The sequence below is a fragment of the Manis javanica genome, chromosome 3 (genome assembly GCF_040802235.1).
Source record: "Manis javanica isolate MJ-LG chromosome 3, MJ_LKY, whole genome shotgun sequence".
NCBI lineage: Eukaryota > Metazoa > Chordata > Mammalia > Pholidota > Manidae > Manis > Manis javanica.
In genome coordinates this window covers 178,252,350-178,270,181 of record NC_133158.1, presented here as the reverse complement: position 1 = coordinate 178,270,181, position 17,832 = coordinate 178,252,350, and the positions used below count along the sequence as shown (strand labels likewise).

Sequence of the window (17,832 nt, the reverse complement as noted above, 5' to 3'; positions counted from 1 at the left end):
TGGGATCAGTGGAAAAGGAACTTAGATGTTTTTCTAGTTGGGCTAAATCTCCTAAGGAGAAAGGGACGTGAATGCGCACGATGCCTTCGGATCCTGCTACTTCCCAGAGCGGGGCGATAATTTTGGGAGACCCTCGGGACCGAGTCTGAGGGGGACTGAAGGGTTCTGGCTCAGTCTGTGCGGGGGAAACAGGTGATGGGGGCAAAGCCACGATAATTTTGGGAGGCCCTCGGGACCGAATCTGAGGGGGCAAAGACGGACGAGGCTCTTGGAACTTAGTTAGAGGGGGGCTGAAAGGCTCAGGCTCTATTTGCAGGAGGGGGGAAGGTGAGGGGGACGGAGGAGGAGGGGGTGAGGTGCCGGAAGAGATGGTGGAGGAGGGGGAAGGGAGAGGATGGAAGCTTCTGCGGGGGTGGAGGGCGGCGGCGGCGGCGATAGAGGAAGGGGGAGGGGCTGTTGTAGGAGAAGAAGGGGAAGGGAGAGGACGGGAGGCTTCTGCCGTGGGGAAAGAGGCAGCGGTGGCGGCGATAGAGGAAGGGGGAGGTGCTGTTGTAGGAGAAGAAGGGGAAGGGAGAGGACGGGAGGCTTCTGCCGCGGGGAAAGAGGCGGAGGGTGGAGGGGTTGTAGGAGGGGGAGGGGCCGAAGGGGGAAGTCTGTATGGTGGAGGCTCCTTGGCCAGGTCAAAGGTAATTGAAGAGGGACTGGGAGTGTGTGGAGGGGAGGGAGACGGCTTGCAGGCTAGGAGAACTTGGGGCGGGGAGCAGGTGGTGCAGAGGCTGGGATTTTGAGCTAGGAGGCGAAAAGCTTCGATACAGGGAATCTCCTTCCATTTTTTCATGCGCTGGCAGTAGTTAAAGAGATTGCGAGTGATGTTAGGATCAAGAGTTCCCCCTGCAGACCATTGGTTGTTATTGTCTAGGGGGTATGTCGGCCAATCTTGGGAGCAATATTTACGGAGGAGTTTTGGTTTTATATCAGGTGTCAGGGGGAGGGTAGCCAGATGCTTAAGCAGGCATTCAAGAGGTGAACTTTCAGGGAGAGATGAGGAGGCTCCCATGGCTAAAGGACAGAGAAGGAGACAAATGGGAAGACAAACGGAGATCCTCGGAGTGGAGGCAGACCACAGGGAGACAAAGGGCGTCCCCGATGATCCTTGGTGGTCTGCAGAAACTCGTATACGAGTCGGAATTTCTTGGGAAGTGTGGGTCGTCACCCAGACTTCCCTAAGAAGGCAGAGTGCCAGAGTCACGAGGTAGCTAGCGCTAGGCGTTTTCGGCAGACCGAACAGGTTTCGGCGGACGGAACAGAAGGAGGAGGGGGCGGGAAAGGGAGCGTTCTCATCCGCAAAGGAGTCACCTCGTTTATGGCTTTTGGAGGGAGGGGGGGGCCTGAGAGTCTGCTGCAGCCGTGAAGGCCTGAGGCGGGGATTTATGGCTGTCGGGGGAGGGGCCTGAGGGTCCACCGCAGCCGTGAAGGCCTGAGGCGGGGAGCGTTCTCTCCTCGTCCCCGAGCGTCAGGGCCTTGCCGGATGATCACGGTCAATGGCACTGCGATAGCTCGGGGAAGAGTGGCCCACCCCGGGGAAATTTTGCTTAAAAAGTTTCAGGCCCGAGGCAGGGGTTTATGGCTTTTGGAGGAGGGGCCTGAGGGTCCGCCGCAGCCGTGAAGGCCTGAGGCGGGGAGCGTTCCCTCCTCGTCCCCGAGCGTCAGGGCCTTGCCGGACGATCACGGTCAATGGCACTGCGAAAGCTCGGGGAAGAGTGGCCCACCTCGGGAAAATTTTGCTTAAAAAGTTTCAGGACTGAGGCGGGGGTTTATGGCTTTTGGAGGAGGGGCCGGAGGGTCCACCGCAGCCGTGAAGGCCTGAGGCGGGGAGCGTTCCCTCCTCATCCCCGAGCGTCAGGGCCTTGCCGGACGATCACGGTCAATGGCACTGCGATAGCTTGGGGAAGAGTGGCCCACCCCGGGGGGAAAACTTACCTAAAGGCCAGAGAGGAGTGGTGAGTGTGATGAGCCAGCACCGGAAAAAGAGGACGAGGGCAAGCTGCTGCTGGTGTTGGGGGAAGACAGGGCCCAGTTGGGGTGTCCCGTCTCCCGGGTTTCGGCACCAATGAAAGGAAAGGAGCGACACACAGCAGCAATTCACCGGAGAGTTCCGCTTTATTAGGGAAAGGTGCTGGGTTATATAGGAAGGGGCATAGGGTGATTGTGGTGTTACTTCTACGGGGCTGGTGGTTGTTGGCTAGGTGCTGGGATTGGGAGGGGGGCGAGAGGTGATTGGGCTTCAGGTGGCGCCGGTGGGAACCGAGGACCCTGAAAAGAAACCGGAAGTTTGCCATCTTACTGGTGGGGACCCTTCAAGCTCAACGCTCAGAAACTCATACTAGCTCTCTGCGTTTAGTCACATGAGGAAATATATTTTGAGTAAATCAATGCTCTATCTGTGAAAAAGATGCTTTCTATGAATGTTTCCATGTGGAGACTATGATTCCAAGTGGCCTGAGAAGTAACTTTTCTGTGATAAGCCTTAACTAAATGACTTAAGTTCGGGTAACATGGCAAACAGAAGCCGATGCTGTCCTCACTGGCTGACCTGTGAGGGAAGTTCCATGAAGAGGTCCTTCAGCAAATGGGCATGTGAACATTTTGTGTGTGTGTATTAAACATCAAATTACCTCAACGGTTATGACTACAGTCTTGGGGAGGAAGTGTTTTGATTCTCCAGTACACTTAGATGTAGTGATGCTGGGTGTTAATTATAGAAAATTAGACATACATAAATACAGTATGACTGAATTTAATACAGAATTTACTGGAAACTACGTTAAGGATAAAAGGGATGCACAGCCCACTCTAGTTCCACACTTAATACCACCTTTTTTGTTCAGTGATTTTCCTACAATAGAAACTTGCCTCCCCATTTTATTTGTATCTCTTCCATGGCAGATCATACTGATTTTGGCAACTGTTTTACAGCTGAGGACAAGACTTTTGAGTCCAAATGCAAGCAGGCAGTCCCTGAGGGCACACTGACACTCAGTCCTTCGGAAGCCCGAGGGAGTGTCAGAAGTGGAGCTTAGTTTGGAAAAGACACTGTATTTCCCTCTGGTTCTCTGTCCCCTCATCAAATCAGTGCAAATGCACTCGAAGGGCCTTGCAGAGCAGACTGGCAGGAGTGCTTGCACAGGCCTCCTGCTTATGCTGCTTCCCTGTCTGGAAGGATGCCATTGGCACGGTGCTAAGTACAGTGGAAAATTTATATTTCGGCTGCAAACAAGCAGATGGTTTCAGGGCTAATGGAGGACCATTTAAAGACACCTCCGTCTGTATTTCAGGCCTCAGCAACACCTGCATTGTAGAATTACTGCTTCTTACAGAAATTAGTTTCAAGGCACTAGCTATGTGCTGATCAGCCATTCGTTCCCGAGACTGCCACTCTGTTTGATGTAATTAACTCACAATAACTTAGCCTTTTTCTGTCTACAGTTAGACTGGTTTGAGCATGCTGTTTGATGTCAGAATAGGACCAAGTACCAGAGAGGGAAGATGTAGGTATGTTATTTTTAACTAATAAGTCCCAATAATAGGGGTATTGGTACTGTCACAAGTTGACATTTGATGGAATCCTGAAGCTAGGGGATAGACAAACAACCAAGTCATACCACCAAACATGAATGGAAATAAAGCCCACTCTGCCCTCCCACAACAATACCAACTCATTACCACTAACCACTCTCTAACCAAGTACACAGGGCTTGGAAGGGAATTGGGTGAACCTAAGGGGTGGTGGGCAACAAAAAGTTTTAGAACTGGTGCAGATCTGAAATGCTGGTGCAGTTGGTTTTCAGAAAATGTGGAAAAAGAGGAAACTAGAGAAAACTGCACAGACTCCTGGTGTTTCTTCTGCTGGCCCAGGCAGGCCTGCAGATAATGGCTGAGAACATGGCCAACAGCCAGGCACCAGACTAGTTGCCCTTGAACCTTATCCCACTTATTATCCCATCCCATGAAGCTGTTACTGCTCCCATTTAGCACTTCTGAATCAACTGCCTCTCTCTCTGGCTAGGGCTGTCCGGATGGCCTCTCAGTCCTGGTCAGAGCATTCTTTTCTGATCAAAGAAAGAAGCCAAACAAGTGGCAGATAGCTGTCTATTCCCTGCCTTGTCTGAACAATGAAAATTATGTGCACTATGATCCCAAACAAACTCTTTACTAAGGCAGAGCCATAAATAAAGCCTGTACTTGGGAATAAAACAATCTAGATCTGGCAGAGGCGCCTTCTGTTAGAGCTCTCAAATGCTTGACTTCGTGTTTTCTGTTCCTTCCTGCCTTGCTATTTATTTTCTGTACTTAAATCTATAGAAGAGGCCACAGGAGAGGATGGACAAAAAGTTTTCTCTCCCCCAGAACGAATGTACTTTTTGGTTCCAGTTCAATTTAAGATAGGCCCCTTGTCTACCCTCTAGTATGGCAACATTTAAAAGTGAATTAAGTCTATGATCAACAGAAGCAGACCATTTTCTTCAAACAACAGCGGGTTAAACTGGCTGCAAGGCTGCTTGCCTGACAGCAGGAACCGAATTAGGGCCATTTCCACCTCACCTGCTATTACCAGGCAAGTAGTCCACATGTCTCCCAGGCTCCCACAGGGACCAGTGAAGGGCCCCACCAGTAAGAAGGCAAACTTCCGGCTTCTCTTCGGGGTCCTCAGTTCCCGCCGGCGCCACCTGAAGCCCAATCACCTCTCGCTCCCCTCCCAATCCCAGCACCTAGCCAACAGCCACCAGCCCCGTAGAAGTGACACCTCAATCAATTCATGCACCCTCCTATATAACCCAGCACCTTTCCCTAATAAAGCGGAACTCTCCGGTGAATTGCTGCTATGTGTCGCTCCTTTACTTTCATTGGTGCCGAAACCCGGGAGACGGGACGCCCCAACTGGGCCCCATCTTCCCCCGACACCAGCAGCAGCTTACCCTCGTCCTCTTTTTCCGGCGCTGGCTCATCACACTCACCACTCCTCTCTGGCCTTTAGGTAAGTTTTCCCCCCGGGGTGGGCCACTCTTCCCCGAGCTATCGCAGTGCCATTGACCGTGATCGTCCGGCAAGGCCCTGACGCTCGGGGATGAGGAGGGAACGCTCCCCGCCTCAGGCCTTCACGGCTGCGGTGGACCCTCCGGCCCCTCCTCCAAAAGCCATAAATCCCCGCCTCAAGCCTTTACGGCTGCGGCAGACGCTCAGGCCCCTCCTCCGAAAGTCAAACGCATTCACCATCCCTTCCATCAGTGCTGAAAGTTTTTAAGCAAAATTTCCCTGGGGGGAGGCCACTCTTCCCCGAGCTATCGCAGTGCCATTGACCGTGATCGTCCGGCAAGGCCCTGACGCTCGGGGATGAGGAGGGAACTCTCCCAGCCTCAGGCCTTCACGGCTGTGGCGGACCCTCAGGCCCCTCCCCAAACAGCCATAAATCCCCGCCTCAAGCCTTTACGGCTGCGGCAGACGCTCAGGCCCCTCCTACGACAGTCATAAATCCCCGCCTCAGGCCTTCACGGCAGCGGTTGACTCTCAGGCACCCCCCTCCAACAGCCATAAACGGGGTGACTCCTTTGTGGATGAGAACGCTCCCTTTCCCCCCCGTCCTCCTTCTGTTCCATCCGCTGAAAACGCCTAGCGCTAGGTACCTCCAGACTCCGGTACTCTGCCTTCTTAGGGAAGTCTGGGTGATGACCCACACTTTCCAAGAAATTCCGACTCGTATACGAGTTTCCGCAGACCACCAAGGATCATCGGGGACGCCCTTTGTCTCCTTGTGGTCTGCTTCCAGTCCGAGGATCTCCGTTTGTCTTCCCCTGTTTGTCTCCTTCTCTGTCCTTTAGCCATGGGAGCCTCCTCATCCCTCCCTGAAAGTTCACCTCTTGAATGCCTGCTTAAGCATCTGGCTACCCTCTCCCTGATGCCTGATATAAAACCAAAACTTATCCGTAAATATTGCTCCCAAGATTGGCCGACATACCCCCTAGACAAAAAAAAACCAATGGCCTGCAGGGGGAACTCTTGATCCTAACATCACTTGCGATCTTTTTAACTACTGCCAGCACCTGAAAAAATGGAAGGAGATTCCCTATATTGAAGCTTTCCGCCTCCTCGTCTTCCCGCCCCCTCCCAAGTTCTCCTAGCCTGCAAGCCACCGCCCCCGCAGAAGCCTCCTGTTCACTCCCTTCCCCTTCTTCTCCTACAACAGCCCTTCTCCCTTCCTCCCCAACCATCTCCTCCCCCATCTCACCTCCTCCACCTTCATTCCCTGCAGATTAAGCCTGAGCCTTTCAGCCCCCCTTTAACTAGGTCCCAGGGGCCTCCTCCGTCTTTGCCCTCATCACCTGTTTCTCCCCTGTTAGGGACCGCCTTTGTCTTCTCACATGTTTGTAGAGAGAATGGGAAAGCACCTCCCCCCATGTCTGAACGCAGCATGGGAAAGCACAAGCTAGAGAACAACTGGTGCAGTCCTTAGAAGTTATCTGTCCACAAAAACATATCTTGCCAAGACTCCTCACTCTGAAAATAGGGAGACCTTGAAGATGTGTAGAAACACTGCCCCTGCTTCTAGCTATGCCCTTCCCCCACTTGCCGATGTGGCAGGAATAGAAAACAACGCATTCCATAAGCAATTAACTGGAGCCCTGCTGTAGCTCAGTAGAGCATGGGACTCTTAACCTCAGAGTCATGAGTTCAAGCCCAACTAAAGCAGCAGAGGCAAGCAGCTGGGCTGCTAGCTGGCGACATGTGGGTCCGATTCTATCTTTCTTTATTTTCTTTGCCCCCCTTCTGCACTTCAGGACCTGCTCGACTAGACACGGCTAGACCGCGTCACTCCCCCACAGACTGAGCCAGAACCCTTCAGTCGCCCTCAGACTCAGTCCCGAGAGCCTCCCAAAATTATCGCCCCCCTCCGGGAGGTAGCAGGATCCGAAAGCATCATGCGCGTTCACGTCCCTTTCTCCTTAAGAGATTTAGCCTAACTAGAGAAATGCCTAAGTTCCTTTTCCACTGATCCCATGACATACATCAGGGAGTTTCAATAGACCCTCCAGTCTTACAGCCTCACACATCATGACATTTTCATGCTCCTGGCCAATACTCTCCTCCCTGAAGAGCGTAGACGAGTTTAGGACTTCACCCAAATGCAGGCTACTGAAACCCACAGGACTGACCCCACCTATCCCCCTGGCCCCACTGCTGTCCCCGAACAAGACCCACACTGAAATTATAACACCGCCATGAGTCTCCGCTCTCGAGATATTTTTGCCTCCTGCTTAATAGCAGGTCTGAAAAAGGGCAGCTTGTAAAGTAGTCAATTTTCAAAAGCTCCAAGACATAATTCAAAAGAGATGAAATCCCCTCCGAGTTCTTAGACAGACTCACTCAAGCCCTATTACAGTATACCAGCCTGGACCCAGAAACACCTGAAGGAAGACATGTCCTTATGACATACTTCCTAGCTCAAGGCTACCCCGACATTAAAGCTAAACTCAAAAAGTTAGAACAGGGCCCCGCTACCCCACAGACTGAGATCCTAACAGTGGCCTTTAAAGTCTTCCATAAGTGGGAGGAGGAGAAAGAATGCCGTAAACAAAAGGCTGATCAGGCCAATTTCCAGATGTTGGCCCAGCTGATAAAACCACAACCTGGGCGCCCCTCTACAAACAAGCCCCTCCAAGAGCTTGTTTCAAGTGCAGAAAAGAGGGACATTGGTCAAGGGCGTGCCCCTCCCCCAGATCTCCTACCACCCCATGCCCCAGATGCCACAAAAAGGGCCACTGGGGGTCTGATTGCCCAACCACCCGAAGGGGAGGCTGGACGAACAACCCCCATCCTAAGCCCGCCGTAGTGGGGCTGGCAGAAGAAGATTGATGGGGCCCGGGGGCTTCTCGCCCGACCATTTCCATCACCAAACAGGAGCCCAGGGTTACTTTAACAGTAGACGGTCACCCCATCTCCTTCCTCCTAGATACAGGAGCCACCTTCTCAGTCTTGTGAGAATACCGGGGCCCTACCACGCCAGCCATTACTCCTATAGTCAGAGTAGGAGGTAAACAGATTTTCCCATTAAACCCCCCACCCACCCTTTTATGCACAATCCAAGACAATCCCATACCTTTCTCCCACTCCTTCCTGGTTATGCCCCAGTGTTCCATCCCTTTACTAGGACGAGACATCCTTTCCCTCCTCCACGTTTCCATAACTATATCCACTCACACAGCCCCCGGTACTCCCTTTCTGATGGCCCTCATAGCCGACGACCCCCTCTACCCAATGAAAGCTCCGGTTCTGCCCTCATACACCCTGTAAATCCCAAAGTTTGGGACATTACAAGCCCCTCCGTGGCCCTATGTCCCCCTGCCTCTATCAAATTATGTGACCCCTCTCAGTATATCTGTCAGGCCCAATACCCCCTAACCACTTCAGCCCTCATAGGCCTCCAACCCATCATTCAAGCAGAACCACTCACTCCTCATTTAATACCCCCATATTAGCTGTTAAAAAAACCAACGGATCTTGCCGCCTTGTCCAAGACCTTCGCCTCATCAACATAGCCATTGTCCCTATCCATCCCTTAGTTCCAAATCCATACAGCCTCAGCATCCCACTTCTCAGTCCTAGATCTCAAAGACCCATTTTTCTATCCCTCTAGACCCCAGCTCCCAAGATTTTTTCATCTTCACCTGGATGGACCCATACACAAGACATTCTAAACAACTCACTTGGTCAGTTTTGCCACAAAGCTTCCGAGATACTCCCCATATTTTTAGACAGGTCCTAGCTCAGGACCTCAAACAGTTTCATCATGATCACTCCAAGTCCACCTTATAATACATAGACAATCTTCTACTCTGCAGTCTCTCGTGGGAACAGTCTCAACTTGACACTGCCTCCCTACTTAACCTTCTAGCTTCCAGAAGTTACCGAGTATCCCCCGTCAAAGCTCAAATCTCTTCCCCTCCTATCACTTACCTCAGATTCCTTCTATCTCAACAAAGTCCATTACCTTAGATAGAAAATGGCTCCTCTCTGACCTGCCCATTCCCAAAACCAAGACAAAAATCCTTTCCTTTCTAGGCCCTTTCTAAGCCTAGCTAGATATTTTAGAACGTAGATCCCTAACTTCTCCCTGCACCCTGTTGGCAAGACAACTACAACCTCAGCAAGAGCCTCCCCTAAAAAACCATTATCCTCCTCACCCCGACACTCCTTCATTAAGCTCCGTCAAGCCCTTGTAGAAGCCCCAGCTCTCCATCTTCCTGATTTGTCGAAGCCCTTTTCATTATACATTCATGAGAGGTCCAGTCAAGCTCTAGGAGTCCTAGGCCAATATGCTTTGCCCCAGTAGCTTATATCTCCAAGCAATAAGACCCCACAGTTCAGGGATGGGCCCCCTGCCTACGAACATTAGCCGCTAGACAGCTCTTGCAGAAAGAAGCTCATAAACTGACATTCAGAGCGCCCCTTACCATTCTGTCCCCACATCACCTAAAAGATCTCTTAACCTACAAAAGTTTACAGACTCTCCCTCCCTCCAGACTCCTGACCTTACTGTCCTCTTTCCTCCAAAATCCCGTTCACCCCCTTTGCCATCCATACCCGAATCATGACTTTTTCCTCCTTTACTGCTCTCTTGCTTTTTTTCCTCATTCCTATTGTCTTCCCCACCACCCAGCCTCCTTTGTATGGCGATTCAAAGTCAGACAGACTTACACACAGCATCAAACAAAAGTTACTGCCCTCATTGCCACACCAGACTTCCCTCTGAAAAGCTGCTCTGAGCCTTTATACCTCCACTTTCCTCCCTCCACTGAAGTGTTCACTAGCAGCTACCCTTATTCTCCCTACCTCTGCTTCCTCTATGACCAAAAACAAGCCTATTGCAGGCGATGGCCAGATACCTACAGGAGATGTCCCTACTAGTCTTGCACAACTCACTACATAGGTCCAGTACCCACAGTATTACTCCTCCAACCGTTTCATGAAATATCCCAATGGCTCATTCTCCTTATCAATCCCAGATCCCTGGGACTCTCGATGGGCTGCCAGAGTCACAGCCTCAGTTTACTACGGGGGGTCCTCGACCCCCCACAGTACCCTTCATATCTCTCGAAAGTATGTTCCCTCTCATTCCCAGATCTCTCAAGTTGCATCAGATAGCAGACATTCCGAAAAAGTCATTATCCAAACTCTTGATAGTGCCTCTTCATCTTCTTATCCCCACCCTTCTTCCCATTTCTCCTACTCTTCATTACAGCTCATTCAGGACACCACCATCTTTCTCAACCACACCCTTAACACCGCCAATTGTTTCTTGTGCGCATCACTACAGCGCCCACTGCTGGCCGCCGTGCCCCTTAATATTTCCAACTACTCCTTCCATGCAGAAAGAGAACCCCTCTGCCCCCTGGCAGACATACCCCTATGGGAACCAGAATACGCAGATAATCTCACCATCCACCACTGTGTAGGCCCAACTCCACCCTCCTCCAGCGCACTTCACAGCCTCTCTATCTACACCCCTACCTCCAGCTCTAAGACTTTTACGCAACCGGGACACTTCTTTTAGTGTAATAGCAGTCTTTTCAACTCACTGCCTCTCAACTCCGATACACCCTGCATTCTCGTCACCCTAATCCCACAGTTAACACTTTACAGCATGGCAGAATTTCTTGAGCTCCAACCTCCCTTGCCCTCGTGCACAAAAAGAGCTGCTTTCCTTCCCATCATGGTCAGTAGCTCTTTGATCACCTCAGCCATTGGGGCAGGGTTTTCGGGAGAAGCCTTGGGTCACTCTATAGGCAGTTAGAGATCTCAATGCCAAACTTGAGGGAGCCCTGACATCCACTGCCGATTCTCTAGCCTCTCTCCAAAGACAGGTCACTTCGCTAGCTAAAGTCACCCTTCAAAACCAGCAGGCCCTAGACCTGCTTACAGCCGAGAAGGGCGGCACCTGCGTCTTCCTCTGGGAAGAGTGCTGCTATTACATCAATGAATCTGGCATTGTAGAAACTGACATTACCAAACTCACCGACCTTGCCTCCAGTCTCCACTCTGCTTCCAATTCCAACCCATTCTCGTCAATACTAACAAACCCCCTCCTCACCTGGCTCTGTTCCATTGCAGGCCCCATAATAATCATTCTTCTCGCCTGTCTCTTCTTACCCTGTTTAATAAAGTTCATCAAATCCCAAGTCGGAAAATCTCTAATCAAGCTTTCAACCAGCTTTTACTCAGGAACTACCAGCTTCTGGCCACAGAAGATCCCTCACCCTCAGGTGACCTCCTCACCACACGCTGAGATGGACCCCTCCCTCCACTGGAAACTGTTCCTGGAAACAATAGCCGCAGACGCCTGGCTCCTGACACCCATATCCTCTTGGCCAACCTATGGTTACAGGGAACCTTCATTGATTTCCGAACCTGAAGAAGTCCACATCTACTCGTCCTTACTGCGGGGAGTCCTATCAACCCTTTCCTCCCAATCCTCAAGCCCTCACTCCCTTCTCCGCCCCTGTTCAGCAGGAAGCAGCCAGAGAGAAAGCAACGTCCACAAACCCATAGAGGAGAAAGGGGGGAATGAAGGGTCCCCACCAGTAAGAAGGCAAACTTCCGGCTTCTCTTCGGGGTCCTCAGTTCCCACCAGCGCCACCTGAAGCCCAATCACCTCTCGCCCCCCTCCCAATCCCAGCACCTAGCCAACAGCCACCAGCCCTGTAGAAGTGACACCTCAATCAATTCATGCCCCCTCCTATATAACCCAGCACCTTTCCCTAATAAAGCGGAACTCTCCGGTGAATTGCTGCTATGTGTCGCTCCTTTCCTTTCAACCAGCTCCCTGGAGGGCTTCACCAAGCACTCCTGGCCAGAGTGGGCACCTGATAGCTTAGAGGGAAGAGCTCTGAAACCCCCCAAGCAAAGGCTCCCACCTTTGAGAGAGGCTTTACGAGGGAAGCCATCCTAAACATGAAGCTTCCCCAGCAGGAATGCGGCTGAAAGCACAGATCACAAGGCCTGTGACTATTCCAGGGAACACTTTGAGACCAAGTGCTTTGAAGGCTTTAAGACAGAATCAGCAGCATAAAAAAGAGATGCACAAGCATCTGCGAAGATAAACAGAAGTAAAAGCAGGATAATGTGCTAAAAGGAAATGAAGCCAAAAAATGAGGATGCAAATAACACAAGCACAGAAAACAAAGGTTAAAGGGAGGGTGTTCAGATAATATTAAATTTAAAGAATGGTCACTTTGTGCACGTAGCCGTTTTCCTTTCTTGAAAGACAAAAAAAAAAAAAAGAGTTGAGGATGAGGAATGAGGTGGGCTAAAGAAATGAATATAGTGACTGACATACAGAGCCTACAGAATATTATACTTGGAAATGAGCTCTAAAATACTGAGTTAGCATCACTATTATTACAAACCCTAAACTCTCACTTGCAATCTACTAATAAGTGAATTCTGACACTGAAAGAGCAAAATATTTGTCTTTTCAAGTGTGGGACTGTTAGTCCGGGGAGAGGAAATCCCGAGGCAAAATACCTCTAAAAACTGAAATCAGTCAAAGGGAGAAATAAAGTTTAAAACCCATTTATTGCTCACAATCTGCAGCCCTGGACCCGTCTTTCTCCTCTGCTCTGGAAGAAGCCAGCAAGCAAGCAGGCCCCTCCCCCTAAGCTCTCAGGTCCAGACACGCCCTTGACAGGGAGATTAACTTCTCTCCACCCCGCAGGATATGCAAATGCAATAAAGCCAGGCAAGATACTCTGGAAATGTTACAATTTTACCCACAGGCCACCCCTCCAGAAATCTCACCTTACAATCTACTCATTCCCCTTCTTCCGCAATGATCCCTGGTTGAGAAAACTGGACCACTGTGACCAGACTAATGACATAACAATAGCAACAGCAATGAACTTTTGACAATCCTCAAGCCTGAGGATTCAGCTAGGTTCAAAGTCCCACGCAGACTAAGTCCATAGCTGCCCATCCCACAGGCAGGCAGGAGCCAAGGGTTCAGAGGAATCACCACACGGCAGCTGCAGCCAGGTGGCGCACTCAGGCCACAAGGACTGTAGGGGAAAATAACCTTAAGGGGGGCAATAAGATACATGCTTTAATGACACCAGCATAGGCAAATCTTGTCCATCAAGTAGGATACATGCAAGAGAGTGGTCTTGTGATAAAACAGTGGCAGGAATGGGATCTCGTCCTGGTCTTGTATACCAGATGTTCACACCCATCCCTGTGGGAGTTACCGATGGGTCAATATATAGGGCTACGGGAGGTGCATGCGCTGGCCATAAAGATTAAACAAAACTTCCCCGCAAGATGCTCTTGCCTCCTGGACATTTTGGGTACACTACCGTGACCTTTGGGGGCCATTCAGCTGTTACTCCAGGAATACACAGGAGGCCAGCTTCCAGGTCTTTCCCCCAAGGTGCCAGAAGGGCCAGCCATCGCTGGTCCATGTGTCAAAATGTCCAGGGTCAGGTCCGTTCAACAGTGTCTCCAGGCCTTAATGCAGTAGGGGCTTGTAGCAGGATGTTGCCCTGCTGGCCATATCCTGGCTTCAATAATTCCTTTGGTTTGGATGTACAATTGTATAGGAGAGGCAGCAAGGTGGGTGAGCAGATCCACAGGGCTCGAAGCTCCTTTACGTGGCTTCTCAAACACCACAGAACTGTCCTTAGGCTAACTGACCAACCCCATAGACTATTGGTATCTGACTTCAGGCCAGATTTCAATAAACCGTTGTATCTCTCTATCATGCCTGCCCCTGTAGGATTATATGGTACATGAAATTTGCACTTTATTCCTAATTGCTGAGCCCATTCTTGTAACACATGTCCAGTAAAGTGGGTGCCTTGATGGCTCTCAATCACCTGCGGCAGGTCATAGGCTGCACAGAGACGCTCCAGGCCCTTCTTGGTGGTTTGCTGATCTGCACGACATGCAGGAAAAGCAACCAACAGTCCAGTAGCCATGTCCGCACAAGTCAATGCATACCGATATCTTCTGATATGGGCAGAGGCCCAAAACAGTCTATCTGTCACCTGACAAGGGGTATTGGCCCTCTTACTATTGTCCCACGTTGCTGTGGGACTCGGTGTAAGTCCCTCTTAGGGCACACAAGGCATTCCTTCTGGGCTCTGCTGACTTCTTCAAAGGTCAATGGCAAGCCCCACCCACAGGCTACAGCCCACATTGTCTTTTACACCATGTGCAAGAAACACTGGTGTAGCCTTTCAGGCACATCAGAAGCAGGCTTTTCTTGTAGCCAGCGCACCTGGGCCAATGTGTCTGCTTCATCATTCCCTGGGGATGCCAAAGGCAAATGGCCAGTCACACGATATACGGTAACTGTCTTAGTCTGACCAGAGGCCCATAGGTCTTGCCACAACTCTTGTCCCCAAAGGGGCCGGTGACCAACCATTTAGTTGGCATGATACCATGTCGGCAGCCACAGGGTCAAGCCCTGATAGAACGCCCAGCTGTCAGTGCAGACAACTATAGGGGAAGGCCCCTGGTGATCACAAGCCATACTGTCTGCACCTCAGCCCTTCCCCTCTCCATCCTCCATCCATATTGTCTCAGTGTTAGGATGGAAAGCCACAGCCCTCCACTTTGGGGGCTGCCCACAACTGCAGCCATCTGTGTAGGGAGCATCTTCAGGTATAGGGGCTTTTCCCTCCTGATAAGGAGTCTTTGCTACCAAGGGCTGAAAAGCAAGTTCTTCCTGCTTTCTACTGGTATACGTAACTGGCCCCAACAAGCGTTGGAGTTCTCCACTTAAGGGGCTAGTAGAGAGGATTCTATGCTGCTGTAAATATGTGCCCCATTTGGCCGATGTAGGTGTCTGAACCATGTCACTCTGTGGCCTTTGGGTCCAGTCTCACACCCACCCTGTGATGGGATAGGTGGTTATTACCTCGGTTGGAGCTGTTCCACCAACGGGTTCAGTAGCCAGCAAGGTGTGGTACACAGCAGCAGCCAGTTGCTTCTCTATCAAGGTGACCAGGACCTCTGCTCCTTTCCATAGTTGTGACCAGAATCCAATAGGTTGGCATGTCCATTTAAGCTGCTGCCAAAGACCCCATTCATAACTATCTTCGGTTACATGAATATCTAGTTCACAGGGCCTTGATGAGTCCATTACATTTAAGGCCTGCATGGCCTTGACCGCCCGCTTGGCAGCAGTAAAAGCAGCTGCACATGTCTCATCCCAGTCTGACTTGATGCCCTTTCATACCAACTGGTATAAGGGTTTCAGAATTTGTGCCAAGTATGGGATAAACACTCTCCAGTAGCCCAAAAAGACCCAAATGCTCTTGTAATACTGCCACAGTGGTAGGGGTGGGGAAAGACTGGACCTTGTCTATAACTGCTTCAGGAACAACGTTAGTTTTATCTGACCAGACAACCCCCAAGAATTTCACAGACAAATTAGGTCCCTGAACCTTGGTGCTGGTCACAGCCCATCTTTTCTCCTGTAGATGTTGCAACAGTCTAGGAACTGCCCCTTCTAAATCTGAAAGAGAATCTGATGTGAGCATAATATCATCAATGTAGTGATACAACCGCACTGTTTGCGGTTTCCTCCATGTGGCCAAGTCCTGGGCTACAAGTCCATGATGGATGGTGGGACTGTGGAGATATCCCTGTGGAAGGACAGTGAATGTCCACTGCCGGCCTTCCCCCGTGAAGGCAAACTGTTCCTGGCTTTCCTGTGTTATGTCAATAGAGAAGAAAGCATTAGCAAGGTCTACTACATAATGATTCGTTCCCAGTTCATGGCTGAGGGTGTCCAGAATGTCTGCTCTGCTATGGAGGGCGCAGCATGCAATGGGGATGTGACTTCATTCAATTCCCTGTAGTCTACAGTCATACAACACAAGCTGTCTGGTTTTCTCACTGGCCACACTGGGGAATTAAAAGGACTATGAGTGGGCTTTATGATGCCCACCCTCTCTACCTCCTGTAGAGTTTCTCCAATTTCTTTGTGCCCTCTAGGAAATTTATACTGCTTAGTATTTGTCACCTGCAGAGGTACAGGCAGAGCTTCAGGTGCTTAGCATATCCCCTCAGAATTGCCTTTACCACACGTACCCTCAGTCTGAACTCACCTGCCGTGGTCTGTAACCACAGGCCCTGCAGGATATCTACACCCAAAATACATTCAGGGATGGGAGAAATGTACCCGGTATACTCCTTTGGGGGTAAACACGCTATCCCTAATGGGATTTGGGCTTCCTTCACTCTAACTGCCTTACCCCCACAGCCATCTATCACAGCAGGGATCCCAGGAAAACGCTCAGGGTTGCCATGAATCAGAGAACACTCATCTCCTATGTCCATCAGCACCAGGACACGTTGTACATTCACAGGGGACCAATGAATTGCTAATTCTACATGTGGCCTCTGGTCCCCACCATGTCCCCCAAGGTGGGGATGTTGATCCCCACCTCAGTCGAACCGCGATGCCCAATCGTCCTCCCATGGGGTGAGGTCTCGGGCGAATCCTGAGTACTGTCTCTCATGAAGTTCTGTGGGGACACAGGCCGGGCATGAGGCCTTGACTCTGATTTCTGTGTCCTGGACCTCAGCGGCTGGAACTGCTGCTCCAGCTTTAATTGGTGCTATAGTTCTAAAAAGATTCTACTGGGCTGCCCATTGAGTTTTTCTTTCACTACCCCGGCCTTTATAAAATCAACCACATCTGGGTCCTGGAGACCTTCACGGGGCCCTTTGCACCTCTCTTCTCAGTCGTGGCCTGTGCTTCCCTCTGTGCCCTTATTGTTTCAACCTCCCCCAGATCTGCTGAAATACGAGTAGCCTCCATTATCGGTTGCCCTAGGTGGGTGGCAAGAGTGTTCACTAAGGACCCAAAGAGAGATTTGAGAGCTGTGTGTAGCACCAAGTTTCTCATTCCTACAGTGAACATGTCCTCATCAGGGCTCTGGGCGTCCATATCATAGATGTTTTTCATACCCAATTCCCACAGTACCTGTTGGAGCTCTGCGTACGTTTTCCAATTACTGGGAGAATATGGTAAATCACCCTGATCAAGCCAAACTATCCCGATGGCAGCTGTCAGCCATTCCAGGAGTGTCTGAGTCCCTGAGGCAGGACAGGCATTTTGAAACCGCTGCCAGAGGGAAGGGTGAGTCTTCAGGGAAGCCATTCTACTCATCTCAGTACCCGACACAACAATGTTATGTCCCCCACCCCATATCCCAGAGACGTAAAAGCCATGTAGACAGAGATTCCGATGGCCTCTGCCTATTCGGGATGCTCATGTCCACTAGCTTATCCTGGGCATAGGGGTGGAGAATCGAGTGCTCCCCAACTTGGGGAGGGGGCTGCTCCTCCCCCTGAGGGGCCCACGGTTGTTTCATTTTTATTTTCTTAATTACAGTTGGGCAGGCCTTCAAAACAGGAGAAGACTAGGTACCTCAGGCAGTGGCCTCAGCAGCAGATCAGCCCATGGCCCTGCCTCCTCCTCCCCCACCCCCTCAGCTCCTCCTCCACCGTTTCCGGGCTGAAGGCACTGCTCTCCCCCTCTCCCCAGGGGCCTCCTGGAATGTGGCTTCTCCTGCAGCCTCCCCCCTCACCGCTAAGTAATCTTCTAGGAGCGTGACCTGCCTTTTCAGTAACTGTCTTTCTTTTTTAACAGCATCCCATAGGTTATTGCCCAGCTCCTCCAAGCGATGTTGAAGTGTGTCTCTCTCCCACCTGAGTCCCTCTCTCCTCGTTAACCCTCTCGATAATTCTCTTTTTCTCCTGTATAACATTTCC

At 50.9% G+C, this 17,832-nt stretch overlaps 1 protein-coding gene across 3 annotated transcripts in view; it reads right to left on the bottom strand.

Annotated features, from left to right (window-relative positions):
• ANO10 (anoctamin 10) overlaps nt 1-17,832 on the bottom strand; it is a 335,794-nt gene that overhangs the window by 39,118 nt on the left and 278,844 nt on the right. For 2 of the 3 annotated variants that reach the window (XM_073232454.1, XM_073232455.1), the window contains exon 13: nt 2,137-2,313. The exons of the other annotated variant lie outside the window; for it this stretch is intronic. In XM_073232454.1, coding sequence (XP_073088555.1) covers nt 2,221-2,313 — 93 coding nt within the window. In that variant the 3' untranslated portion in view covers nt 2,137-2,220. Of the gene's footprint in view, nt 1-2,136; nt 2,314-17,832 lie in introns of those variants that run through there. 3 annotated transcript variants of the gene reach the window in all.